Below are 26,242 nucleotides of genomic sequence, written 5' to 3'. Positions count from 1 at the left end.
AGGAAATAGTGCTGTGCCTCAAGTGGTAGAGCTCTAGCTTTGAGAAAGCCCAAGAACAGTGCTCAGGCCCTGAGTTCAAGGCCCAGGACTGGCAAAAAAATAAGTTTTGCCTAAGTGGAGCTACTCAAGAAGTTGAGATCTGAGGATCAAGGTTCAAAGCCAGCTGGGGCACAAAAGGACCTGAGACTCTTATCTCCAATGCACCTCTAGAAAATGGGAAGTGGGGCTTGGCTCAAGGGTAGGGTGGTAGCCTTGAGCTGAAGTGCTCAAGGACAGCACCCAGGCCTAGAGTTCAAGCCCCACAACCAAAAAAAAGGAAGGAAAAAAGAAAGGAAGGAAGAAAGGAAGGAAGAAAAGAAGGAAGGAAGGAAGGAAGGAAGGAAGGAAGAAAGAAAGAAAGAAAGAAAGAAAGAAAGAAAGAAAGAAAGAAAACAGTGGGGCCTCAGTCTGCCAAGCTTATATAATGTATTCTTAACCAGCCTTTGGAGACATCTGAGGACAGCCCAGCAGGAGGTGGGACAATCCACTGAAGCCACTGGGAGACATTACCACAGCCTGGCCTACATCCAGCCCATCTTTTCCAACATGGAGATTCCCTTTGGGAAAAGTTCAAGGATGGCCTATTGTTATCTGCTGGACCTGATCCCTCTCCCTGGGGAGGAGAAGGAGCGTTTACGGTTTGACCCCAAAAGAAGGATGCAGGGGCCGGGAGTTTGGCCTAGTGGTTAAAGTGCTTGCCTAGCATGCATGAAGACCCGGGTTCAATTCCTCGGTACCACATATAGAAAAAAAGCCAGAAGTGGTGCTGAGGCTCAAGTGGTAGAGCTCTAGCCTTGAGAAAGTCCAAGGACAGTGCTCAGGCCCTGAGCTCAAGCCCAGGACTGGCAAAAAAAAAAAAAAAAAAAGAAGGATGTAAAAATCAATGATTTGATTGGATATAAAAACCAGTGGGGATTTTTCCAGGTGAGAACTAGAGGGGCAAAAGTCTCTCACACACACACAACTCCAGACTTTCTGACATAGGATAAACAAAGCTTTATTGGAGAATCTGCAGGGGTAATCAGTTGGGGCAACCGAAAACCATCATGCTCTCTGTGAAGGCGCCCAGGTCCTGGCACTGTTTCATGTTCTCTTCATCCTGGCAGTCCTCAGCTTCGGGCCACAGCTCCACCCAGGTGTCCTTCCCAATGATATAGCTGATGCTGGGGGGTGGGGGGCGAGAGGACCCATCAGAGGGGCGTGGCCTCTGTAGGCATAGCTTATGAATGGGGGGGCTTCGTGGGGAGGGACAGAGGGGGCGTGGCTTTCAGGTGGGATTTGTGAATGGGAGGACTTGGAGTGGGGCATGGGGTGAGAGATGGGGCGGGGCTTCTGGAGGGCAGGGCTTCTGGAAAAGAGAGGCCTGGGGTACTGGCGCTGTGTAAGAGCCACCACATGCACGCCCATCGCATGCACAGGGGAGACACTCACTTGGGCTTTTCCCCCCAGAGGTCGGAGGAGACACCCCATATGAGGTAGTGCTTCCCCTTCTGCAGCTTCAAGGCCTCCCTGCACTTGATGTGGCTGATGAACCTGCGCTCCTGCCCAGCCTGCACTTCATCCGAACCTGGAGCGAGGGAGAGGGTGGTGAGCCACGGGGGAGGGGGGGAGGGGGAAGGGAGAGGAGGGAGGGGGGCAGGAGACAGGGCACAGGGGCTGACCTGACTTGATGACCTGCTCGATGGCCATTACATATTCGTCGAAGTCATCTGACAGATCAATGGTGACCACCTTGGTCTTGTACACTGCGGGGGGGGGGAAGGGGAGGGAGGGACAGGGGCGTCACCAAGGGGACACCTTCCCCACACAGGGCCATGAGAGGTTGTTGCCAGTCACCCTGCAGTCCACCCTCTTCCCAGGCGGTCACCCGGGCAGCGCCCACATACGGTGACACCCAGTTTCTGCCACCCACAAGTACAGTCAGAGACACGGGGACAGCAGCTCATAGACAGTCACTCTCCTGGACAGCCAACATGGTATGTGGCTACAGCCACCCACAACCACACACCCAAACACCACACCTAAGAGTCCCCACTCACCTGCAGCCCTGAGAGCCACATACACAACCACAGCACCCCAACAGAGCCACACACTACAGCCAGGCTCATAGCACCAGCTACTCCTGGCGCCAGGCCCCAGGACACACAATGTCTCATGAAGCCATCCACACGGCACACACAGGCAGCCAGCGACAATCATCCCCGCTCCCCCCCCCCCCCCAGCAACAATCCTTTCCGATCACGCTAACATGACTCCTGCCCTCTGCTACCCCACCACGCACAGCTGCCGGCCCCACTCACCGTAGTCCACCCCGGGCTCGCAGGCCTTGTCCACACGCTCATTGAGGGTGACCTTCTCCTCCCCTTGGTGCATGAAGCAGTTCTCTGCAGGCAGGACAAGGAGGAGCTCAGCCAGGCGTGACTGGCTCCAGGGGTTCTTCCTCCTCACAAGCCCCCCTCCCCACGTGGGGGGGTCCCCAGTGTACCCACCCTCAGCGCAGCGGCATATATCCCGGTGGCAGAGCTTGCTCAGCATCCCGTCCTCCTTCTCCGGGTGGTAGAAGCGTGTGCAGGACTCCTCTGGGAGCACGGAGAGGAGTCAGAGGGTCTTCAGCCTCCGGATCCCTCAGACACCACCCCCCTCTCATCCCGAACTCTCAGACTGGCATGGCCACTCACCCAGGTTGTAGTATGAGTAGACCTTGACAGAGCCAGGCTGGATGAGCCCCACGGTGAAGAGCTGGTGGACTTTGAAGGACAGACATTGTTCTTGGGTGTGCGAGATCTGAGGGGAGGAGGGGGTGGTCGTGAGGGGATGGGGTCTCCATCCTGGGTACTGACCCGGAGAACCATGGTGGGGAGAATTGAGGGATGGGGAGGTCACAGGTTGTGTCCCCCTGTCTTCCCAGCTAGAGGGTTAAGAAAAATACGACTATAGTCCAGCGGGCCTGGGCCAAAAAAATAAAAATAAAAGTGCAAGTGAGACCTTATCTCTCAAGAACCAGAGGAAAAAACAGCTGAGGGAGGGGTGGCTGGAGGCCTGGTTCAAGCCCTAGAAAACTGCCCAGCAAAGGAGAAGTTTTGAGTGTTAACCCCAATAGTGCCAGAAAGGAAGAAAGGAGGGGCTGAGAATGTGGTTTAGTGGCAGAGGGCTTATCTAGCATGCATGAAGCCTTGGGTTCAGTTCTTCAATACCACATACACAGAAAAAGCCTTACGTGGTGCTGTAGCTTAAGTGGTAGAGTGCTAGCTTTGAGTAAAAGAAGCTCAGGCCCAGGCCCTGAGTTCAAGCTGCAGGAATGGCAAAAGAAGTAAGAGAGGAAGGAAGGGAGGAATCTTTGGGGAGATAGGAAGAGATAGGAGGGGGAATTATTAGAGATGTAGAAGAGGTAGGGTAAGAAAGAGAAATAGCTCCAAGCATGTTATTATACACAGGATTGGAAATGTCATCATGAAACCCTCTACTTGACACAATTTTTTTTTCTGGTGAACTCAGAGTGCCATCTCAGAGCTTTTTTTGCTCAAGGTTGACACTGAACCATGTGAGCTGCAGCCCCACTTCCAATTTTTTTTTTTTTTTGGTGGTTAATTGGAGCAAAGATGCTCCTTCTCTGGCTGGTTTCTGACCTCAGTCCTCAGACCTCCGACTCTGGGGTAGCTGGGATTGCGTGAGCCCCCACATCTGGCTCAACTAAACACTTTTGATAAATGAAATGGCTCTTCCTCAAAGGTTGCACAAAACCCCCAGGCGCAGGAGAGGTGAAAGTGGAGACATCCATCAATCATGTGAGGACGACATGCTTATACAAAGCAATCCCAAGGACCAGCCATGGCTCACTCCTGTAATCCCAGATACTTGGGACACAGAGATGGGAAAGAGTGTATTTGGAGGACAACCTGGGCAAAAAAAGGAGAACATTAGCTCAACCTCCATCTCAACCAATAAAGCCTGGCATTACACATATGTAATACCAAATATATAGGAGGCTGTAGACAGGAGGATCGAGATCCAGGCCTGGGCCAAGGTAAAATAAAAAAAATTAAGGACCTATCTGAAAAATACTGAAAGAAAAAAAGAGAGTTCTAGATATGGCTTAAGTATTCGAGTACCTGCCTAGCAAGGCACTAAGTTTAAAGTCTAGTACTATCAAAAAAGCAATCTTGGTTGATCATCATGTACAAGCTACTTTTCCCTGCCCCAATAGCACAAGTCCTGTCCTCTTGATTTAGGCTAGCCTGACTTAGGGACAGGCACTAAAGGAGAAGAAAAGTACAGCCAAGTCAGGGTCAAGGTGCTCATGGGAGTCCCCTGGAAGGGGAAGAGTTTGGCTTTACCTTCTCCAGGTAGATAATAAGTGTGTTCTTGTTGGAGAAGGCTTTGTCCATTTCATACTTGGAGATGTATCTGTCCACACCGGTGCTCAGCTAGGGAAAGGGTGAGAGGCCTGTCAACAATCTGTCCTAGACCCTTTCTCTCCCTCCATCCCCTTTAGAATCCCAGGACCCTTCCCCAGCCCTCCAGGCCCTGGTTACCAGGTCTAGGTCATGTGTGTCAGGAATAAAGCCAGTCATCATGGATACATCCAGAATGGACATAGTGGCGTCCTCCTGACCTAAGTACCTGGACAAGTCAAGGAGAAACGATTGGGGTTGCAGGCTGTGCACCTGCATGGGGGTGTTTGGTGAGGGGCTGAGTCTCATACGATGATCAGAGACGGGTCCTCCATTACCCAAGTGCGGGGTGGTGGGAGCGGGGCAGGATATGCAGTGTAACGGTCAGCATTAGGGAGACTGCACACTCTGCACCCAGCCACAGAGGTTCAAATCCCCGCCACAGGGCTAGGAGCAGGCCCAGGGGGACAATGTTTACCTGGCAAGGACAAGAGCCTGGGTTCCATCCCTGGCATGCTGCCCCTGCTCTGTGAAATACTAGATGCAAGAGTTGACCCTCTGTGCATCTGTTCTTTTTGAAACGAGGACAGAAATACAGGGAGTTCTTACTTTGTAGGAGTGGAGGACATGGTTCAGTGAAATGCTATGGGACCCCCCAAAGATATTGTTTGAATTTTGGTACCCTAAGATTGTCATTGGAATCCTACACCAAACCAGTTGTACTGCTTAGCCTATCAACACAGTTCATGATGTAAACGACAGATGAGATCACAGTCAGTGGCCAATCACATCGCTATGCAAATAGCATGTGAGCGTCACAGTCAGTGGCCAATCACATGGCTCCTCCTTGACTGACCACTGCACAGGCATTATGGAAGCCACACACAGACAGCAAAGTGTGTAGCTGTGTTGCCTTCTCTCCCAGAGATCAGCCCACATAGAGGTGGGTCACCGAAAGAGATCTGACCAACAGAGACAAACAGGCTGCAAAGCAGTGAAGCAGTGAACTTCAAGTAGACACGCGGGGTTACAGAAAGTCAGAGATGGCACCACGGGAGTTTCCTAAAGACACATGGGCTACAGATGAAGAGCAGGGCATCTTGCAGGGGGACATGCCAGGGGAAATCGCTTCCAAAGCGAGGATCTCTTGGAGAAATTTCATGACCTGGGTGGTGGTGGTGGTGGTAATGGGGTGTGGGCACGCTTCTTGAACTTTTTTTGTTGTTGTTCAAGGCTAGAGCTCTACCACTTGAGCCCTGGCTTCACTTCTGGCTTTCTGGTGGTTAACAGGGGAGAAGAATCTCATGGACTATCCTGCCCAGACTGGCTTTGAACTGAAATCCTCAGATCTCAGCCTCCTGAGTAGCCAGGATTACAGGTGAGAGCCACCATGCCTGTCCCCGATTCAAGCTGTAATGGAGCTTGCCAATCACTATGCATAGGAAATATCTCCTTCCTATTGTCAGTTATTGCTATAGAACCGTCACCACTGTGTTGGACACTGGAAAAAAGAACCCAAAGCAAGCTTACTTTTATTTTTAATGATCACACAATCAAGTCATAAGCTGCATTCCCTGGACCTTCTTTGTGCACATGCTTAGCCATACCTCTTGGTCCTTCCTGAATCTTTTTTAAAATTTTTAAATTGTAATTAATAGAAGGGTTACAGTTATATTCACCAGATAGAGGGTGCATTACTTCACACACATTGATACCCCTCCTCATGTTTTTGTCCCCATTGCTCTTCCCCCTCCCTCTTTCCTGAATCTTTACAACCGGTCTAATGTGACTGAATGTTTTAAATAATGAAATGCAGTTTCTCTATGGGCTATTAAGATGGCTAAGTGGTAGAATACTTGCCAATACAGGCTAGGGTTCAAGTCCCAGCCCTGCCCCTTCCTCCCCCGACACCCAAAAAAATAAAGGAGGGGGGAGGAAGAAAGTAAAGACAGAAAGTCTTGCTGCAATCCATTGGCCCTGCATCTTACCTGGCACAGATGTCAAGGACCATGGTTCTCTTGGCATCCTGGGGCTTCTTGACTAGAAAAACAGAGGCAGACGGAGAGAAGGTTTTCTTGGGCCATGATTCAGATTGCGGCACCCATGAGCACAGACTCCAGCAAGAGACTGGCTGAAAGGGCTTTGATTCCTATTACCTGTGTCGGGGGCTGGCCTGATGGTTACCCTTAGGTCAAATTTCTTGCAAATGACTTTGCCTTTGCCTTTGGCATGGTACATGGCTACCACCTGGCAAGACCAAAGGGGAGACAAAATGTTGTTGGACTTGGGGGTGACTGAAGGCAGGGTAAAGAGGCTAAGAGAAGATGATGGGATGGGACAGGTGTCCTCCGGGCTTACCGACAGGGTGCCTTTGCCTTTCCCTTTGGCAGTTAAGGAGAAACCTTCATTGTGTTTGGTCTGTAGAGGGTGTGGAAAGAGAAGTCAGGTTAAGGGGCAGCCAGGTCCTCCCTTGATTCTGATGACTTTTCCTGGGCATCTGCAGCCCCTTCCTGGCTGCTGGGGGGTGGGAGTGGAGGAGGAGGGCGTGGCTGGGCGGCTGTGTACCTGATCTGACCGCAGGAGGCTGCCGTATTCCCACAGAAGGCGAAAACTGGAGGGGGCACTCCGGCTGGGCAGCTTGATCGCCACCTCCATATTCAAGTCCTTGTGGTCGGGGACATCCGTTTGGTATTGGGCCAAGGCTTGGAACACCATAAAAGTGGCCTAAAAAGTCCATGGAGAAGGCGGAGGGGAAGTTGGAACATGAGGATCTGGGAACTTGGGAGGTATCAAGAAAAGAGATAAGGCTCTAACTTGGACCAAGCACCCAGAAGAAAGGAGCGATCAGAATGGGGAAGTAAGATTGGAAGTCATAGCCAAGGGTAGTGGCTCATGCATATAGGGCTAGCTACTCAGGTAGCTGAGTTCTGAGGATGTCAGTTCCAGGCCAACTAGGAAAGTCCTGGGAGACACTTATCTCCAAGGAACCACCAGAAAACCGAAAGGAGCACTGGCTCAAGTTACCACTTGGGCTCACCTTGAACAAAAGAGCTCAGGGAGGGGCTGGGAGTTTGGCCTAGTGGTAGAGTGCTTGCCTAGCATGCACGAAGACCCGGGTTCGATTCCTCGGTACCCCACATACATAGCAAAAAGCTGGAAGTGGTGCTGAGGCTCAAGTGGTAGAGCTCTAGCCTTGAGAAAGTCCAAGGACAGTGCTCAGGCCCTGAGCTCAAGCCCAGGACTGGCAAAAAAAAAAAAAGAGCTCAGGGACAGCGCCCGGGGCCCTGAGTTCAAGCCTCCTCCCCCCAAACTGGCACCAAAATAAAGTAAAATTCAAGTGAGAACATGAGGCCCCACGCACCCCTAACAATAGTGGAGACATGATTAAATGCCCACTGCGAAAAAGCTCCTGACACCACACTCTTGAAGGCACAGGGAGAGAGGGGAGCTGGAAGGACTGAGAAACTGGCCTAGAACCTTCCAGTGAGGCAAGGTAAGACGAAGAGCCCGGTAGGATGAAGACCATAACTCAGCAGCCTCCACAGGGGAGAGGGGAGACTTTCCCTCCAGAACCTTCTCAGGATTGTGGACCTGAGTCCTGAAAAGATGGTATGGGGGCACCAGGAAGGGGCAAGTGGTACCTAGGACAGTGCAGAGCTCCCCCTCTTCCATGTCTTACTCAGCCCCTCTCCACCTCCCCCTAGATGGGCAGAAGAGCCTCCTGTCTGGGTGGGTCCCCTCATTTCACGTGCCTGTGTGGAACCATAGCCACCGCCATAATATCTCTGCTCATTGAGCCAGCGGGCAACAGGAGGCACGTAGTCAAAATCTTGCAGGACCAGCAGGGCCAGCAGGGCATAGGATGTGGCCTCCACGTTATACAGCTGATGTCCAGGTTCCTCCCAGCGGTTGCGTTCTAGAGGGGGGGGGGGCGACACTCCAGACCCGCTCTGGCTAAGTGCCCAGGAACTGGGGGATGGCTCAGCAGGGCTTCCTGATGTCCCCAATCAATGGATTGATCAATCCGTTGATCAATTGATTGCTACTGACTTGCAAGTTCTAGGCAACCTTCCCTCCTCCAGCAACCCCCCCCCCCCCGCCACCGGCAAGGGGGTATGGAATCAACAAACAGAGCCATCATCGCAGCTCAGGCTGGGCCATCTGTCCCCCCATTCAGCTAGGAAGTTCCAGGATGGGTCTGAAAAGCCAGCTATACCCCCACCAACCCACTTTTGACTATGGAGGCAGCCCCTCCTCTCACCTTTGGCTGTGCCCAGAAACTTGTTGAGGTTGTTACCCTCCAGCTTGCCCAACAGTGCCAGGGCGTAGCCAGCAATGGCCACGGTGTAGGGCCTCTGGAGGTCCTTATACTTGTTTTGAAGGAAGTCCCCTGCTTTCGTGATGCTGCCCCCTAGGCTCTGTGAGAGAAATGACACCGCTTGCCCCTACCCTGAACCTAGCACAGCCTGCACATCCCAGCAGTGTGCCCCCTAAGTGTGCCACAAGAGAGTGGGAGAAGCCGGGCGCTGGTGGCTCACCCTGTCATCCCAGCTACTCAGAAGGCTGAGATATGAGGATCGTGGCTCGAAGCCAGCCCCAGCAGGAAAAGTCCCTGAGACTAATCACTCGTTAACCAGCAAAAAGCTGGAAGTGGCACTGTGGCTCAAAGGGGTCAGGTGCTTGTCTTGGGTGGGAAAAGCTCGGGGACAGTACTTGGAACCTGAGTTCAAGCCCCACAACCAAAAAAATAATACTCTTCAACCTGGAAACCTCACAGCTTTGGGCTTCCTTTTCCTCATCCTCCTTTTCCTCCTCTCCTCTTTCTTTCTCCCTTCTTCCTTTCTTCTCCCTTCTTCCTTCTCATTTCTTTCCCCCCTTTTTTCTTCTTTTCCCTTTCTCTCCTCCTCTTCTTCCTCCTCCCCCCCACCCCACATGCACATACTTTGCACCTGTCATACATCTACTCACTGAACCCCACAGCCCATCCTAGGAAGAAAACTCAAGAGACCCAGAGCATAGGAATGCAGGAGTCTCCCAAGCTCATCTAGGCAGTAATGGGGGGGGAAGGGGGGGCAACACCCTCCCCTCCAAGAAGGATCTACCCCCTTCCCCCCCCATGAGGAAGGGGAGGACACTTACGTTGACCTGCCCTTCACAAATATCTTTTGCCTCCTGCAGTGCGATGAGAACGAAGGCTGTGAGGGATACCTCGGCCTCCCGGGTATTCCGGTAGCCACCCTGGGTGGGGACAGAGAGCAGGGAAGGGTCAATGTGTGAGGACAGTTGGCTATCCAACTGCCTGCCGAGTCAGGGAACCTAGACTTGGCAGGGCCTTCTCTCCCCCTCATGCTTTCCTCCCTCAGCAAAGTCACCTTTTTTTTCCCCAGTCCTGGGCTTGAACTCAGGGCTGAGCACTGTCCTTGGGCTTTCTCAAGGCTAGAGCTCTACCACTTGAGCTACAGCACCACTTCCTCCTTTTTCTATGTATGTGAAACTGAGGAATTGAACCTGGGTCTTTGTGCATGCTAGGCAAGCACTCTACCACTAGGCCAAACTCCCATCCCAGGACATCTAATTTAAACATGCCCAGCTTACACTTTTACACAAAGTCTATTTTATGATCAACTGTTCTTTCTGAACAAGTTCTCACGTGCTTTCCGTCTCACAGTGAGCTGTGCGGCCATCTGGTTTTTGGAGTGACCTTTGCTTCCCCCAGTCCCTCTCTACCTGCACTGGTGACTAAGGCAGCCAGTCCTCCCGTCATGTCTAGCCTGTGGTTCTCAGCCGGCCCTCCCCGACCGCACCCAAAGGCAGGCCTCTCACAATCATTTCTTGGTGGATCACGGGCCCATCTTCTTGGAAGACGCCATCGGGCTTCTGCTTCTCCAGGATCAGCCATTTCACCGCCCCGCAGAGGACCTGGGAGTCGATGGCGATGAGGTTGGCGGCCAAGGAGAAGACCTTGACCACGTAGGCGGTCAGCCTGCGGATGGGCACAGAACGTGAGCCAATCAGCGCCGGGGCCCAGAGACTGCCATCTCCGTCAGCCAATGAGCGGAGAGGGGCGGGGCCTGACCCGGCCAGCCCAGTTTGTCTGTCTGAGTTGGCTGATGTAGTCAGCCCAGGTGGGCAGAGGGGGCCAGGCCTGGGTTGCGCGGGGCTCTTTGGGTCAGGTTGGCCAGGATCCAGATATTGTCGTGGCGAGGGCGAAGGCGGGGAGGCCCTGCGAACTGACTGTCCACTCACCAGGTGCTGGGTGGCCGGTTTAGGAAGGCGGCATAGGCCATGGTGGGTTGTTTGAAGGCCAGCTGTTGGGTGTACCCTGCCGGAAGGGAAGAAGGTCAACCCAGGGCAGGGTGGACAGGGGGCCGGCGGCAGGGAGGAGGAGCGGGGTGGGACCTGCCTGGGGACGGAGATCTCAGAGGAAAAAGGCTTCCTTGAGGGAGAGAAACCGAATAGGAATCAGAGGGGAGAGCCCGGAAAGGTGTGGGGTGACATTGTAGGGGAGAGGCCCCACCGTGGGTGTGGGCGAGGACATCCTGTCTGAGGCTGGGAGCCGGGCCGGCTCAGGTGGGAGAATTCTGGGGGAAATCGGTGGCAGAATCAGAGGAGGTCAGAAGTTTCCAGAAGTGCGGAGGTGGAGGAGGGAAGGGAGTATGGCAGAGAACCTGCACAGTAGGGGTGGAGCCTCGACTGCAAGGGCTGGAGGCAGAGCACGTGGATGGGAAGGGTGGGGCTTCTGGCAGAGGGGCGGGGCTTCGGATGTAAAGGCGTGGCCTTAGGTGCAGGGGCGGAGTCTTGGCAGCTAGAGCCTTAGGGGTGTGTGGGTCGAAGGGCGTGGCCTCGGACGGGGCGTGGCCATGGAAAGAGGGCGTGGTCTTGGGTGCAGGAAAGGAACCGCGGGCAGGAACCCTGCACAGGAGGGTGGGGCCTCTGGGAAGGGGGTGTGGCCGTAGGTAGAGGGGCGTGGTCTAGGACCCTGGGGCAGAGTCGGGAAGATGAACACAGTGTGGAGGAGGAGACCAGGGGCGTGGCTGTAAGCCGGCGCAGGCGGAGCCTGAGGCCCCCCCTCTGCCTCACCCACCCTTTCTAATGAGCTCCAGCGCCGCCTGCCGCTTCTCCAGGCCGAACTTCTCCCACTGATTGGTTTGGTCCAGGTAGTGCACGGCGATGACGGTGGGCGTCATGCCGATCATGTTCTGTTCTCCGCAGCCCGAGGGGGTGACAATTAGGTGCTTCAACCGCTCCCCATCCACGGCATCCTCTGTCATCTGGGCCACCGGGGTCCCTGCAGCCCAGGATGGAGGACGCTGTTCAAGCCAGGTGAGCCGGGAGGGGCGGTGGGAAAGGTGATGTCGGGGGCTGCACGGCCAGGGAGGCTGGTATGTCACAGGGTCACCCTCCCCTCTGATGCCCAATCGCGCCAGAACTAAAGTGACTGCTAGTCATGCATATTTATATTATGCTTTAACGCTTGGTGCTAGGGAAATTATAATATAGCATCTCATTTAACGGCCCGGCTCACCCAGGCTCTTGTCCTGGAGCCTCATAGAGCTCAGGTAGAAGAACCTTGTCTTGTCCTCTCTCCCCACCGACCTCATCCATCCCTGGTAATGATTCAATGACTTGCTGGTTCTCTGGCTTTTCTTTATGAACGAGTGCACATGTATGTGTGTGTATGTGTGTGTGTGTTCCTGGATTCTTGGACTGGAGTTTGAACTCCGGACCTTGTGCGCTTGGCTTTTTTGCTCAAGGTTAGCACTCTACCACTTGAGCAACAGCTTCACTTCTGGCTTTTTTTTTTTTTGCCTGATAAATTGGAGACTCAACAGACTTTCCTGCCCTGGCTGGCTTTGAACCACGATCCTCAGACTATAGCCTCTTGAGTAACTAAGGTATAATAAGCACCAGGGCTCAGCCTCATTACACTGAACTGAACTGAACCAGGGAGACACTTCTAAAAGACACTCATGAAGCTCTTATTGCTGGGGCTGAATTGGAGGAGGGTGGAGCTGTGGTTCAGCCACTCCCAGCAGGGCAGGTGGGTGTTGGGGTGCATTACCTTGCAGGAGTATGTTGGTCTCAGAATCGGTCCCTGGAACTTGGTCACTGAGGTCTGCGGGCGGCACCTCCTCTCTCTGGATTCCCCCTTCAGCAGGAGAGAGTGGAGCAGTGACATCAGCCTCTCTGCCCGCACCCTGCATCCTCTCCGCACCCCACCCTCCCTGCCCACAACCCTCCAGCCATTTGTCTCACCTTGGCCTAGGTGTTCTGGGTCTAGTGTTTTGATAGCCACTGTTTTGTTTACTCTGATTCCTTCCGGCTTTTCAGGAGGAGGGGAGTTGGGTAAACCAAAGGACAAACAGACACACAAAGAAACCGTCAGCTGAGAGCCTATTCTGAGGCAGACTCTAGCAGAACCATGAGTTTCTTGTCTTATAAGCAGAGGACAGCTGGATTCTGGTGGCTCACACTGTAATCCTAGCTACTCAGGAGGCTGAGATTCAAAGATCACAGCTCAAAGCTAGCCCAAGCAGGAAAATCAATGAGACTTATTTCTGATAATCCACCAACAAGCTGTAGCTCAAGTGGTAGAGCACCAACCTTGAGGGGGGAAAAAAAAAAGCTTAGGGACAGAGCTTTCCCAATACTGAGATTACAGGCATGTACCACCATACCTACACCTGGGATCTCCATAGCTGAACTTTTTAAATATCTCCCCCAACACATACATTTTTTCTCCCTGTATTGCTGGGACCTCACTTACCTTATCCTAATAACCCTGGCTCTGCTTCTAAGTCTCTGGAACTTGTGATCTGTTCTGGGCTGGATATTGTGATTCTATTCTGATGTCTCAGAACTTGAGGCCTCCATGATGAAGACCAGAGCTGAACTTACCACGACCTTCAGGGTCTTCTTGACACCGTCACTGATGAAATGGTTGAAGACAGCCGCCTTGACCTCCACCTCCTGCAGACCAATCTTCAAGGGCACCAGCACATAGGGGATGGGCATAGAGGACTTGGGCGGAATCACTACAGTCTGTTGGTAGCTCTTCTTGGCGGTGGCCAGGCTGCAGAAAGCTGGGTTGTGGAGTAGTTCCACTCTCACCTGTCAGGAGGAGAGGAGTGAGGACAGCTACACACACCCAGGACCACCCCCTCAGTCCCTGTCCTGTCTCCACACGCAACCAGGACCCACCTTGAGGTGGTCCTTCTCCCGGTAGTTGAAGAGGACTGCTCGAATCTCCACCTGTTCATTCCTCACCACCGAGTAGGGCAGCCGGAGATCGATAAAGAAGTCCTGCATCACGGTCACCTCGTAGGGATCCGCCACGCAGATCCCTGGACACCAGAAGTCAGGTGAGGGGGGTGGATGTCACGATCCTTGTCCATTTCACAACCACTGTGACTTATCCCAGGCCCAGACTAAACACAGCCCGACCAGCATCCATTCGACATGGTGAGGAGAGAGCATTTCTCTCCCCGGGTGGAAGTGGGGGACCTCCAAAACACACAGGGGCCTCCCCCACCCACCCTCTCACCAGCTGCTGCAAATTGTCTCCCTGGAGTGCTAATGAGCCTTTTTCTTTATTAATGTCTTATCTAATCTAATCGAGTGTGAACTCAGGGCCTGGGTGCTGTCCCTGAGCTTTTTGTGCTCAAAACCACTGCTCTACCATTTGAGCCACAGCTCCAAGTCTGGCTTTTTGGTGGTTCACTGGAGATAAGAGTCTCACAGACGTTCCTGCCTGGCCTGGCTTCCAACCACAATCCTCAGACCTCAGCCTCCTGGGTTGCTAGCTAGCATTACAGGGGTAGGCAACAGGTACCTGGCTTCCGTTTACATTGAGTATTTTCCTCATCATGGATTTTGTTTTTTTTACCTTTTGAAATATTGCACAAAACTTTTGATCAATTAATGAATCAACATGCTTTAAAATCTGGTTTTTGTTTTGGTTTTGGGGTTTGTTTCTGTTTTTTTTGTGGGTCATGGGGCTTGAACTATGTGCTTGGGCACTGTCCCTGTGCTTTATTTTTTGCTCAAGGATAGCATTCTACCATTTGAGCCACAGTGCCACTTCTGGCACTTCTGGTGGTTAACTGGAAGTAAGAGGCTCACAGATTTTTCTGCTGGGGCTGGCTTTGAACCCTGATCCTCAGATCCCAGCCTCCTGATTAGTATTATGGGTATGAGCCACAGGTGCCCAGCTGTAAACTTTTTTTTTTGTGGGTCATGGAGCTCAAACTCTGGGCTTGGGAGCTGTCCCTGAGCTCTTCAGCTCAAGGCTACCACCCTACCCTTGAGCCACAGCCCCACTTCCCAATTTCTAGTGATTAACTGGAGATAAGTCTCTCAGACTTTAGTGCCCCTGCTGGCTTTGAACCACGATCCTCAGATCTCAGCCTCCTGAGTAGCTACTGATATAGGTATGAGCTACCATGCCCAACTTAAACTTTTTTTTAAGCACCATTTTTAGACATTTTTCTCCTCATGATTTAGCCTTCTTCTGGGATACTATCAGGGATATAATGTAAGTTGTTGCAAAATCGCTCACCTGATTCCTTTGGATGAGACCAGAAAATACTGGCAATGCCTGGATTGTTCTCTTACCTTTCTTGTCAGACAAGCTCACAGCCAGTATCTCCCAAGTGGTAATGGTGTCTTTCAGGTAAATGTTCATGATATTGGTGGAGATTCTAAGGTGGGGAGAAAGACCAGGCAGTTCCAGGGAATGTCTAACAGGGTGGAGGGGGAGCCTGAGACTGGCTGGAGGGGCTGGGGTCTGTGTGTGTAGGTAGCCCCGCCCCCAGGTTTCTAGGCTAGGATGTAGGGTTTATTGGTAACAGTAGGAGACATAGGAATTTGCAAATTACGTGGGATTGTGGAACTGGGGTGCCCCAGGCATACCCATTTTTCTCTGGTTCTTTTAATTCCTCTAAGATCCATAGCCAGCTTTCTGGAAAATGGCTTCTGGAAATGATGTCCTCTTCTGGGATTATGTCTTCGTCCACATTACCTGAAGGGGGGAGATCTGGTTTGGAAAAGAACTATTTCCCCTGGGTAATGGGCATGTATCCAGGGTTAGTAGAAGATGATTCTTCAGTGATTCTTTTTGGTCAGGCATGGGGCTTGAACTCGAGGCCTGAGCATTGTCCTTGGGTTTTCTCAAGGCTCGAACTCTACCACTTGAGCCAGAGCACCACTTTTGGCTTTTTCTGTGTATGTGGTACTGAGGAATCAAACTTGGATCTTCATGCATGCTAGATGAGGACTCTACCACTAGGCCAAACTCCCAGCCCCTCTTCAGTGATATTTTTCAAAGAATGGACAATGTCAGTTGCTTGGATTTCAAGCTTCTATCCACCTCAATGCCACCAGGTGAGTTCCAGGTATCCAGACCATTGGAAAACACTGAAGAGGCGTTGGTAGTCTTTAAAAAAAAAAAACAACAGCTAGGGGTGGGGGAATTTGGCCTAGTGGTACAGTGCTTGCCTAGCATGCAGGGAAACCGAGGTTTGATTCCTCGATACCATATACTTAGAAAAAAGCCAGAAGTGATGCTGTGGCTCAAGTGGTAGAGCTCTAGGCTCGAGAAAGCCCAAGGACAGTGCTCAGGCCCTGTGTTCAAGGCCCAGGACTGGCAAAAACAAACAGCAACAACAAAAACAGCCAGGGGCCAGGCCCTGTGGCTCACACCTGTAATCCTAGCTACTCAGGAGGCTGAGATCTGAGGATCAAGGTTCAAAGCCAGCCGAGGCACTAAAGACCCTGAGACTCTTGTCTCCAATTAGCCTCTAGAAAAAGGGAAGTGGGGCTGTGGCTCAAGGGGTAGGGTGGTAGCCTTGAGCTGAAGAGCTTGGGGACAGTGCCCAAGTTCAGAGTTCAAGCCCTATGACCCACAAAAAAAAAAGGGCCAGGAGTTTGGCCTAGTGGTAAAGTGCTTGCCTAGCATGCAGGAAGACCTGGGTTCAATTTCTCGATACCACATACATAGAAAAAGCCAGTGGTGGTGCTGTGGACAGTGCTCAGGCCCTGAACTCAAGCCTAAGACTAGGAAAAAAAAAAAAAAGCCAGGGCCCTGGCTGTAGGGATAGGGGCGTGGCTTGATCAGTCGATGGTGGCTGGGTGATGGGTGTGGCTTAAGTATCAGGGCATGCCATAAGTTGTGGGGGTGTGGCTTCCGTAGTGGAGCAAGCATGAGACTGGGAGTTCAAACCCCAGCATTCAAAACAAAACAAAACAAAGGAATCAATCAAAATAAAATAGAAAGCAGCTTGATCATCAGCAAACACAGTGTGACAGGGACTAAAGTTCAGCCCAGCTGTGTCTTCTGAAGCATACTGACCAGATTTTGACTCTGGTCTCCATAACAAGAAAGTAGAATTCCATGGGTGCCTGTATCTACTCATCTTGTAGAATAAAATTTGTCAAGTACCTTTGAGTAGTAATGCTGAAATTGTTCTTTGACCTTCCGTTGACACTAAGGAAAGTTATGCAATATTTTGGGGGAATACAAACACCCACGTGGCTACAAACTGTATCCCAAGAAATCAGAGGTTTCGTTTCATTTTCCTCTTTATGAAAAACATCTTTCCAAATCTGTCCCTTGAGGGGGGGGGCCCAAGCCTGGGGCTCAGGCCTATCTAATCTACTTTCTTGGGAGATTGAGGGTGAGAGGATCTAGGTTTAAGTCCAGCTTTGACAGGAAAAAAAAAATGGCTTGAGAATCACTTTTGTCTGTGGTCTCTTCCTGCCTTTCTTCCCTCCTCCCTTCCTCCCTTTTTTCAGGTACACACCCCACGCCAGATCCCAGCACTAGATTGGAGTCCTTCTGTGCCCCCTGGGGAGGGTCTGTACCCCCTCCCCCAAAGATTCATCTTCCGTTGACAGGTGTACCCTCTAGCCCCAGGTAGAAGCCTTGTCCCCCCTCACTCACATCAGCCCCCTCCCCCCCAGGTCCCAGCGGGGGGACTTACTCCTGGCCAGGCCCAGCTCGCTGTCTCGGTGGTGCTGCTCTCGAACCTGGGCAAGATAGGTGCAGCAGTCCAGGAAGGCCTTCACACAGGCCTCGCCCTGGGAGATGTAGGTTGCTCGGTGCTGACACGAGAACTGCATGGGGTTGTCTCGCATGCCGTCCTCGCAGCATTTCCGGAGTTCCTTGCTCTTGTACTGACCCGCTGTGGAGTATAGACCCTTAGTGAGTCTCAGCCAGGGCGTCCCCTCCCCCCCAAAACAACCAAACAAGAAAGCATTAGGGCAGACTCCAGGCAGGACTTCCCCGATCAGCCCTCCCCGCTTCCATCTGGATTCTTCACGTCTACACTGTGGGAGGGTGCGGCAGGTTTGGGGAAGGGTCCTCACCTTTGTCCATCCGTTTCTCCGTGAGCTGCACGGAGCGCCGGCGGCGAGTGACTGGCTTGGGACACTCTGGTTCTGGGGGACAAAATGGACATAACACCTGTGGGACAGTTCTCACCACGTCTCTGAGGTCAGATGTGACTGACCGCATTTGGTTAGTTATATTAGTGGAGGCAGGACTTGAACCCAGGGCTCCTGAACAGAACCTGTGCCCCTAGGGTCTGCGACAGAGGCACCTCCCGGCAGCAGCCTGCGGCCTCCTCACCTGTCCTCTGAGCAGTCTGCAGGCCTTGGCTGGTCTTGAACACCAGCCCTGCATCCTTGAAGACCCCGCCATAGTCTGCCCCACTGCCTGGAGTGCAGCCAATATCTGTCCTCTCCACCACGTCCCAGATCTGCACCCAGAGATGAGGTTATCAGGGCCCGAGAGAGGCGAGGCCAGCGTGCCTCATCTACCTTGTCCACCCATCCCCACTGTTTTTGGTTTTGGTCAGTCATGGGTCTTGAACTCAGGGCCTGAGTGCTGTCTGTCCCTGAGCTCTTTTGCTCCAGCTCTCTACCACTTTGTGCCACAGAGCCACTACTGGTTTTCTAGTGGTTCATTGGATATAAAGAGTCTCATGGCCTGTAGTGCCCAGGCTGGCTTTGAACCATGATCCTCAGATCTCAGCCTCCTGAGTCACTAGGATCACAGGTGTGAGCCACTGGTGCCTGGCTTCCACTCGTACACTTACATCTAGCTTTCTTTGGAGGTGCTAAGTGGGGACCCCAGGACCTCACTAGTGCCCCTCCTAGAGCCCCACCCCATCCCAATCCCCCTGGCTCCCAGCCTTCTCCTCGGCCATCTTGTCTTCCACCAGTCAGTAAAGGATGCACGCACCTTTCTCTGGGTCAGTTTGTTCTTCTTATTCAACACGAACACGCCCTTGTCCACGGCCACCAGCCCCACGTGGGCCCCTTTGTTGCCCTCGATCTTCAGGGTCATCTGTTGCCCAGGTAGAGGCTGTCGGTCATCCTTCCCACCACCTTTCACCACCAGCTGCGGGAGGAGAGGGAGGAAGAGTGAGGCCAGGATGTCCAGGCTGGGGAGGAAGGAAGTCGAGAGAGAGAGGGGGGGGGGGGGGGAGAGGAGAGAGAGCGCGCTCAGCCACGCTCAGGAGTGCTCAAGTGCTCACCGTGCCGACACACGAGTCTTTGACGTCCACCCACACGGAATCGGCCACCACCTCCCTCTGGCCACCAGCGCCCACCAGTGTGTAGTAGGCCACCAGGCGGAAGGAAGGGATAAAATCTGGGGTGACACTCAAAGGCAGCACCACCAGGTCCTGGCCGGCTTCTCTGGCCTGACGACCAGCCTTCAGCAGCTTGCCTTTGTTCATAATCTGGGTGGACAGGAGAATCAGGAGAGGCACAGGGAGGGTGAGTGGGGAGGGGGCGTGGTCGAGAGAGGCGGTGGGCGGGGCCAGGGGCGGGGCCACTCACCACGTAGGTATAGTATTTGATCTTGGCATCCTGGCCTGGGTCTGTCCGCAGGTGGAAGTTGACATTGAGGGTCTCACCAGGCTTGAGCTCAGTCCGGGGCACAGACAGGTGCAAGTAGTTGTTGGAATTGTGCATAGTGCTGTAGGGCTGGGCCTTCATGGTCAGGGAGGCCTGTCGGGCCTCTGGGATCCCCTCCTTCTTTGTGCGAACCTGGGTGGGGAAAGAGGAGAAAGAGGCTGATGACCCTGCTTAAGATGGGACCTCAGATGACTTGATCTTGAAGAGGAGGAGGAGGAGGAGGAGGAGGGCTTTGAAGAGGAAGGAAGGGGCCACAAGCCAAGGGATACTGGGTATCCAGAGCTGGAAATGGCAGGAAGAGGATTCTTTCTGCAGCCCCCGTGGACCAGCTGTTGCCAGCCCTGGAATTTAGGACTTTAGCTCTCCGACACTGTAATTAGCTAATGGCTCCTTCTGTGCCAGTGCTGTCGGGCCTCCCAGCTGTGGGCTGCACAGGCTGACCCCGACTGCACTCACCGTGATGGTGAGAGGCTGCCGGTTGTTGGGTGTGTTGATGCTCAGCTTGGCCACGCCGTCGTCTTGGGTGAGGGACTGCACTTCATTGCCCTGGGTCACCACAGGTACCCGGCGGGCTGGAGAGCCATCGGGGTTGGTCACAAACACCTATGGACACCAGGACAGGTAGATGACGGTCAGGTGGGCTTGGAGGTGTGGGCCAGCACTGGGGAGGGGCTCGAGGAGTGGGGTCATTTTAGGGGGGAGGTCTCACCATGAGGTCGAAAGGCATGGCTGGCTTGAAGTACTTAGGCGTCTTGGTGAAGTGGATTTGGTACGGGGAGGTCACAATGGGGATTCCCTTGTACTCTGCCTCTACCATGTCGCTGCCTGAGGAGGACAAACCATGAGAACCAGGTCACCTCGCTCCGCTCAGATTGCCACCCCCCATCTTCAGAGGGCCTCCTCCCTCAGTTAGGCCTCCTGCCTCCTCCCTCCCACTGCGGTGCCTCTCCCCTGGGGCCTGGCCTCACCTGAGTGCAGGACGACGGTGACTGACACATACAGAGACTTCCCCACCAGGGCATCTGGGCTCGAGGGTTTCACCCCATCCAGCAGCACCTGTCGGCTCAACATAGCCTCCCCAACACCATCTTCGATCTGGGGGAGACCGGGAGAGAAGGAGTTTGGCTCAAGAGAGAAAGAATTCGGGGGGGGGGGTTGAAAGAGAGGGGTAGGAGATGGGGGTAGAGGAAGGAGAGGGAGAATGCAGTCATACTGTTCAGTGCATGTTCTATGAGTCTAGGAAAATGGAGGGGAGGGGAGGAGGAGGGGGAGAATGATGACGGGTCAGTGACATCGATCAAGGTGCATGGTGCTTAGTAACTGACACACTGAATGACAACCGCTCTGTGTGACTACTTCAAGATAAGAAGAAGAAATAAGGCGGGAACGGGTGGCTTGGGCCTGTCATCCTAGCTTCTCAGGAAGATGAGCTCTGAGGAGCACAGCTTGAGGTCACCCCAGACAGGAAAGTTTGTGAGACTCCTAGCTCCAATTAATCACCAAAACCACTGGAAATGGAGCGGTGGCTCAAGTAGCAGAGTGCCAGCATAGCTAAAGGCCAGCACCCAAGCACTGAGTTTAAGCCCCAGGTGCGGGGGGAGGAGAAGGAGGAGGAGGAGGAGGGAGAGGAAGAAGAAGAAGGAGGAGGAGGAGGAGGAGGAGGAGGAGAAGGAGGAGGAGGAGGAGGAGGAGGAAGAAGAGGAGGAGGAGGAGGAGAAGGAGGAGGAGGAGGAGGAGGAGGAGGAGGAGGAGGAGGACTCTGAAAGGGAGAGGCTTGTATGTAGGCGTGGCTCCAGAGAGGGGGGACTTTTAAGGGGAGGTGCTTGTAAGTGGGTGTGGCCTCTAAGGCTCTACTTATGAGGGGAGGGGCTTACAATGGCTCCAGTGGGGGGCGAGGCTTCAAGGGAGCTGGCTTGTGGATGGACACGGATCTGGGGAGCCAGGCTTAGAAGGGAAAAGCACAGTGGTTGGGGCCTCTGAGGGCTGATGGAGCAGCTGGAGGTGAGGGGCCCCTGCAGGTACCTGAACACGAGTGAGGGAGTGGGCCAGGGATATCTTCTGGTCTCCATCCTGGATCCCAAAGATAACAAAGGCCGCTCCTTCCACATTCTTTCCATATAAGAACCTAGAAAGCAGGGAGATCTCAGATCCTCTGCCAGCCATGGCCGATAACCCAGAGTCCCTGATCCCAGCCAGTGGTCCAACCCCCCCACCCCCGGACCTGGCTGTGATGGTGACTTCCAGGCCGTTCGGGTCATCAATGTAGTAGAATTTCTCTGCAGGCTCCACCAGGACTTCAAAACTGGGCAGCACTGGGTATAAGAGGGGGGGGACCATGTTGGCTAGGAATGGCAGCAGGGTGGGAATGGAAGGCAGGGGTGGGGGGGTTCAGGGTGGGAAGGAAGGGCTCCCACACCAGGGGCCCCCTCTCACCATACTCCTTCACCTCGAACTCGGCCGAGAAGATTTGCTGTGGGGTGTGCTCATAGTAAGCCTTGATACGCCATTGCCCCATGCTGAGGGGTAGGGGGGAGGCAAGGCAGGAGGGTGAGTGTTTGGAGCATCAAGAACCCCTTTCTTCCTCTCCTGGGGGTGGGCAGAGCCCCCCACCTCCTGCAGGGAGAGCCTGACATACTTGACCAGCTCTGGGATTTTCCAGGACAGGGACAAGATGCCATGCTGGTTTAGAGAAGACCGTGCGTCTCTCATGATGGGAACTCCTTCAGGAGTCTGGAAGAAGAGATGTGGGGTCATGTAGATCTTTTGAAGCTCGAGCCCGCCCCCCCTCAACTTGTCTCCCTCATCTATCTCTCTCCACCCCGTCTGCAGAGGCAGCAACTGAGGCCCAGGGATCAGTCAGTCAGATTCCTGGGTTCAAATCTCTGTGGTGCCACTGAGAAGCTATGTGACCTTTGGGCAAGTTACTTCCTCGTTTTGTGCAAGCCGTCGTCTGTGGAGAACCAGGAGCTGATCATGCGCTGCCTCACAGGCTGGAGGATTGTGCACACGAGCAGAAGTTCATCTGTATCACTGTCTGTCTGGACTGTGTTCATCACGACCATTTATTTATTAGAGTCTGTGTTGAACATTTCATTAGATAGAGACGTTTTTAATCACCTACAAATCTGCTTCTCTAGCCTCGGAAGGAATTTGGGAATACACACTCTGTGTGCATCTGACAGAGTCAAACTTTTTTTTTATTTTTTTGTCAGTTGTGGAATTTGAACTCAGGGACTGGACAGCATCCCAGAGCTTCTCTGTGCTTAATGCTAATGCGTCTCAAGTGGTTTATAGGAGATCAAAGTCTCATGAGGACTTTTCTGCCCGGGCTAACAGTGGACTTTTTTTTTTTTGCCAGTTCTGGGACTTGAACTCAGGGCCTGAGCGCTGTCCTTGGGTTTTCTCAAGGCTAGAGCTCTACCACTTGAGCCACAGCACCACTTCTGGCTTTTTCTGTATATCTGGTACTGAGGAATCGAACCCCAGTCTTAGTGAATGCTAGGCAGGCACTCTACCAAACTCCCAGCCCTAATTTGTGATCTCTTTTCCCTCCCAGATGTCACCAGTTCCAGATCCCCCAGGCCAGGGGGCCTTCAGACATGCCACCTGCCTGTTTTGAATGGCTTTGATAAACCCATCAGACAGTTCTACAGGGACCAAGCCACTCCTTTCTTCTCCCTTCTCCCCCTTTCCTTCTCTGCATGTGTGTGTGTGTGTGTGTGTGTGTGTGTGTGTGTGTGTGTGTGTGTAGAATTGAAGGAGGTGATGGGCCATGTGGATATTTTGGAAAAGGGTTGCACAGCCTATGCAAAGGCCCTGGGGCAGGAGAGAGTCTGGTGTGTTGGAGGACCAATGAGGAGGGAGAGTGATGGAAAGATGTGGGGAGAGGATGAGGAAGGGTATGCAGTTTTAGAGGAGAACTTAGCTCCTTCCTCTGAGGAAGGAGGGAGCCACAGAAGGCTGTGGACAGAGAGAGGGACTGGATTCTGGTGATCATACAAGCTCTCTGGCTGCACTACTTAGATTTCAATCTGTCATCCTTATCTCTAGAAGAAGAAGAAGAAGAAACAGGCTCAAGGAGGTGAAATGTCCAGAGATATATACAAAATCAGGATCCCGAGGTGCATGAGCTGCCCCTGGGCTCTACTGGGTACAGACTTTTCCTTCTGTGAGTGCCTCTGGGGCCCCTCTTTCCGGGGTCTCCTTTTCCGTCTAGAGGTCCCAGCTGGCGGTACCTCAATGGTGATGACGACGGTCTGGCCCACCGGCAGCAGCTTGTGGTCCACGGTGAAGATGCGGTAGAGGACTGGAAGCAGTGGGGACAGAAGAGGCTGGTGAGCCCCAGCCTGGCCCCGGGCCGGCCTCCCCCCACCCGCAGTCCTCACCTGGGGATCCTGGAGTGTAGATGGTCTTGTCCGTCTGGATGAAGAGGTACCCGCTCTGAAGACTGACCAGCACCACCTTCTCCACCAGCGTGGCCCCGAAGTTGGCCTGCACTGTCACGAACTTGTGTCCCTTGTCGTTCCTGAGCTCCTTGCTGGCAGGGATCTAACCGGGGACCAGCGAATGTGAGGGCTCCGCTCCAGGGAGGGGCTTGGAGGGGGAGAATGGGGTGCTGGGGGGGAGGGGCTTAAAAGAGGCGGGGCTTAGAGAGGGGAGCAGAGGGAGGGGCTTAGACGAGGTGGGCGTGGCTTAGAAGAGGCAGGGCGTGGAGGAAGGCGGGGCCCAGAATGAGAGGCGATAGATGGGAGGTGCTTAGAGAACGAGGTGGGTGGAGCTTACGAAGGGGGCGGAACCCAGGAGGGCACAAAGGGAGGAGCTGGAGGTGGGTGGGGCTTGTAAAGGGGGAGGAGCTTAGAGAAAGGCGGGGCCCAGAAGAGGCGGAGACGCATGTGGGAGGGGCTTCGAGGAGGTCGCGGGGGTGTGGCTTAGAGGGGGCGGGGCTCAGTGTCCCGGAAGGGGCGAGCGAAGGGTGGGGCGGGGACGGGGCGGGGGGAGCGCCGCCCGGGCTCCGCCCACCTTGACGGCGACGGTGCCCAGGTGTCCGGCGGCGGCCGTGAGCACGGTCTTCTCACTGGACAGCACTTGCTTCTTGGCGGGGAAATCGTGGACGGTGACGGTGACGGGGATGTCGCCCTGCGCGTCGTGAGCCTCCAGCACCATGGTCTCCTCATTCTCCAGCCGCAGGATGTTGGGGCAGATCAGGGAGAACCTGCGGAGGGCGAGGGCCGCGGAGCTGGCACCGGCCCTAAGCCCCAGGCGCCCCCCCGCCCCGCCGTGACCCCGGCCGGGGAGGGGAGGGAGCCCCCCCCCGCGATGCCCGATCCCGGCCTGAGTGCCCGCCGGGCGCCCCTTCCCCCTAACCAGACCCCACCCCACCCCATCAGAATCCCCGGAGCCCCCAAACCCTCAGATAGACGCCCCCAAAGTATCCACGCAAGACCCCCAAGCGCCCAAATGTCGACACCCCAAACCCTGGAAGAAATCCTGCACCACCCAAATCAGTCCCGAGGCCCACCCGCAACCTTCATGAGCCAGGACCAAGTCTGAGGTGTCACCCCCCAAGGCTGACAACTCACAGGGGGTCCCCCAGGGCCAGGGGGAAGCTGGTTAACAGCAAGAGCAGCAGGTGGGGGCCTGAGGCCGGCCCCATGGCGCAGGGTGCAGGGGCGGTGCAGGGACGGAGGGTCAGGATGGGAAGGAGAGGGTGGGCAGGAATGAGCGAAAGGCTGGGGAGGCTGGCCTCTTATCTGGTCCGGGCCTCTCCCCCACCCGGCCTTCCCTCCTCCCATCTGGAGGCCCTGCCCCTCTTGGGGCTGCCCGAGGTTTCTCAACAGTTTCCTAACCTTTTGAAGCCATAAGCCAACCTGTGAGTGGGGGTGAGTGACCCTGGGCTGTTCTTTCTCGGGGGTCAAAGTCAAGGCCAGTTGGTGAGCTGGCACACAATTCCCCAAGTGTGGTAGCATGCACTGCCATCCAGTGCTCTCCCCCTTCTCCAGATAGCAGAACCAAACCCTGCGTGTAAATTGGGGTGGTGGCATTTATTTATTTATTTATTTATTTCATTTTTATTTTATAAAAAGAAGGTTCTTGCTTGTTATCCAGGCTCATTTCGAACTCTTAAACTCTTCATGCTCCTGCCTCAGTCTCGCCAGTTCCTTGGGGCCACTGGTACTTCCAGATCATTCAACTCTGCTCATAAATCTAGTTTGAGTCCATCTTAATACTGAGAGTTAGTGTCATTTCCAGAAGCTTCCACATTGAGGAAGGAATAGGAGGAAGAGACAGACATTTCTAGCCCTGTGAAGTACTTTCCTCAGTACAGGATTACTGTGCTGCTTGGATAACCAGGGACAGCTTCTTGGAAGAGGGGGCATTTTGTGTGGGCTTTAAAGTATGCATAGGAATTCACCATCCAGATCAGTATACAAGCATTAACTAAGATAGTCTATTCCTCCTGACTTGTATTTTGCTTTATCATGAACACTCTGCCTTGGAGATGCTTGTTTCTCCATGCAAAAAATGGACTAGCTCTTCTGCAGACAGATCTTCAGAGAAGGCCCTGGATAATCTCTCTGCGCCTCAGTTTCCTCCTGCAAAATCGATTCTTATTTCAGCAAAGAGACTGGCCCCTGGGTGCACCCGAGAGGCAGCTGCAACCTAAACTAGACAGTGCCAGATTCCTGCCTCTGGGCCAGCGGGTGACCAACACACAGGTTACCTTGCAGGAAATGATTGCCTGGCTAGCCGACCCATGCTGGCCTGGTTGACTTTGGGTTTTTGCCAGGCTCAGAGGTGACAGCTGAGACTTAGACACTATGTATATTTGCATTTCTGTGGTCCTCAGCTACCGCAGAAAGACAATGGTTAACTGGGCATGGCAGGGAATG

The 26,242-nt window shown here is 53.7% G+C and overlaps 1 protein-coding gene across 1 annotated transcript; it reads right to left on the bottom strand.

The window, feature by feature from the left end:
• Positions 1-1,020: 1,020 nt before the first annotated feature.
• Positions 1,021-25,064, bottom strand: C3 (complement C3). The gene is made up of 41 exons (XM_090339951.1): positions 24,932-25,064; positions 24,372-24,564; positions 23,738-23,900; positions 23,588-23,658; positions 21,988-22,082; positions 21,786-21,868; positions 21,574-21,664; positions 21,375-21,477; positions 20,321-20,447; positions 20,062-20,177; positions 19,809-19,955; positions 19,275-19,484; positions 18,968-19,174; positions 18,673-18,831; positions 18,058-18,187; positions 17,796-17,867; positions 17,411-17,611; positions 15,342-15,450; positions 15,045-15,130; positions 13,632-13,774; positions 13,329-13,541; positions 12,687-12,753; positions 12,493-12,579; positions 11,515-11,718; positions 10,677-10,752; positions 10,254-10,413; positions 9,570-9,668; positions 8,692-8,848; positions 8,183-8,346; positions 6,996-7,154; positions 6,789-6,848; positions 6,587-6,677; positions 6,419-6,470; positions 4,572-4,659; positions 4,374-4,463; positions 2,718-2,823; positions 2,529-2,618; positions 2,340-2,423; positions 1,701-1,784; positions 1,471-1,606; positions 1,021-1,202 (listed from the first exon to the last, which is right to left on the bottom strand). Exons 1-41 carry the CDS (start codon positions 25,003-25,005, stop codon positions 1,061-1,063), a joined length of 4,989 nt encoding a protein of 1,662 aa, XP_090196077.1. The 5' UTR covers positions 25,006-25,064; the 3' UTR covers positions 1,021-1,060.
• Between the last annotated feature and the right edge of the window lie 1,178 nt (positions 25,065-26,242).

This window comes from Megascapheus bottae, chromosome 1 (genome assembly GCF_031878675.1).
Source record: "Megascapheus bottae isolate mThoBot1 chromosome 1, mThoBot2.hap1, whole genome shotgun sequence".
In the NCBI taxonomy this organism is placed as follows: Eukaryota; Metazoa; Chordata; class Mammalia; order Rodentia; family Geomyidae; genus Megascapheus; species Megascapheus bottae.
Note: the sequence above shows the minus strand (reverse complement) of the source record. Positions and strands in the feature narration are given on the sequence as shown.

Excerpts from the sequence above, each read along its gene's own strand:
- C3 (XM_090339951.1), bottom strand. The coding sequence starts at position 25,005 with ATGGGGCCGGCCTCAGGCCCCCACCTGCTGCTCTTGCTGTTAACCAGC. Across the intron at positions 19,175-19,274 it reads TCAAATACTATACCTACGTG|ATTATGAACAAAGGCAAGCT; the intron begins GTGAGTGGCCCC and ends CTGTCCACCCAG. Across the intron at positions 15,451-17,410 it reads CGAGCTGGGCCTGGCCAGGA|GTAATGTGGACGAAGACATA; the intron begins GTAAGTCCCCCC and ends TCCCCCCTTCAG.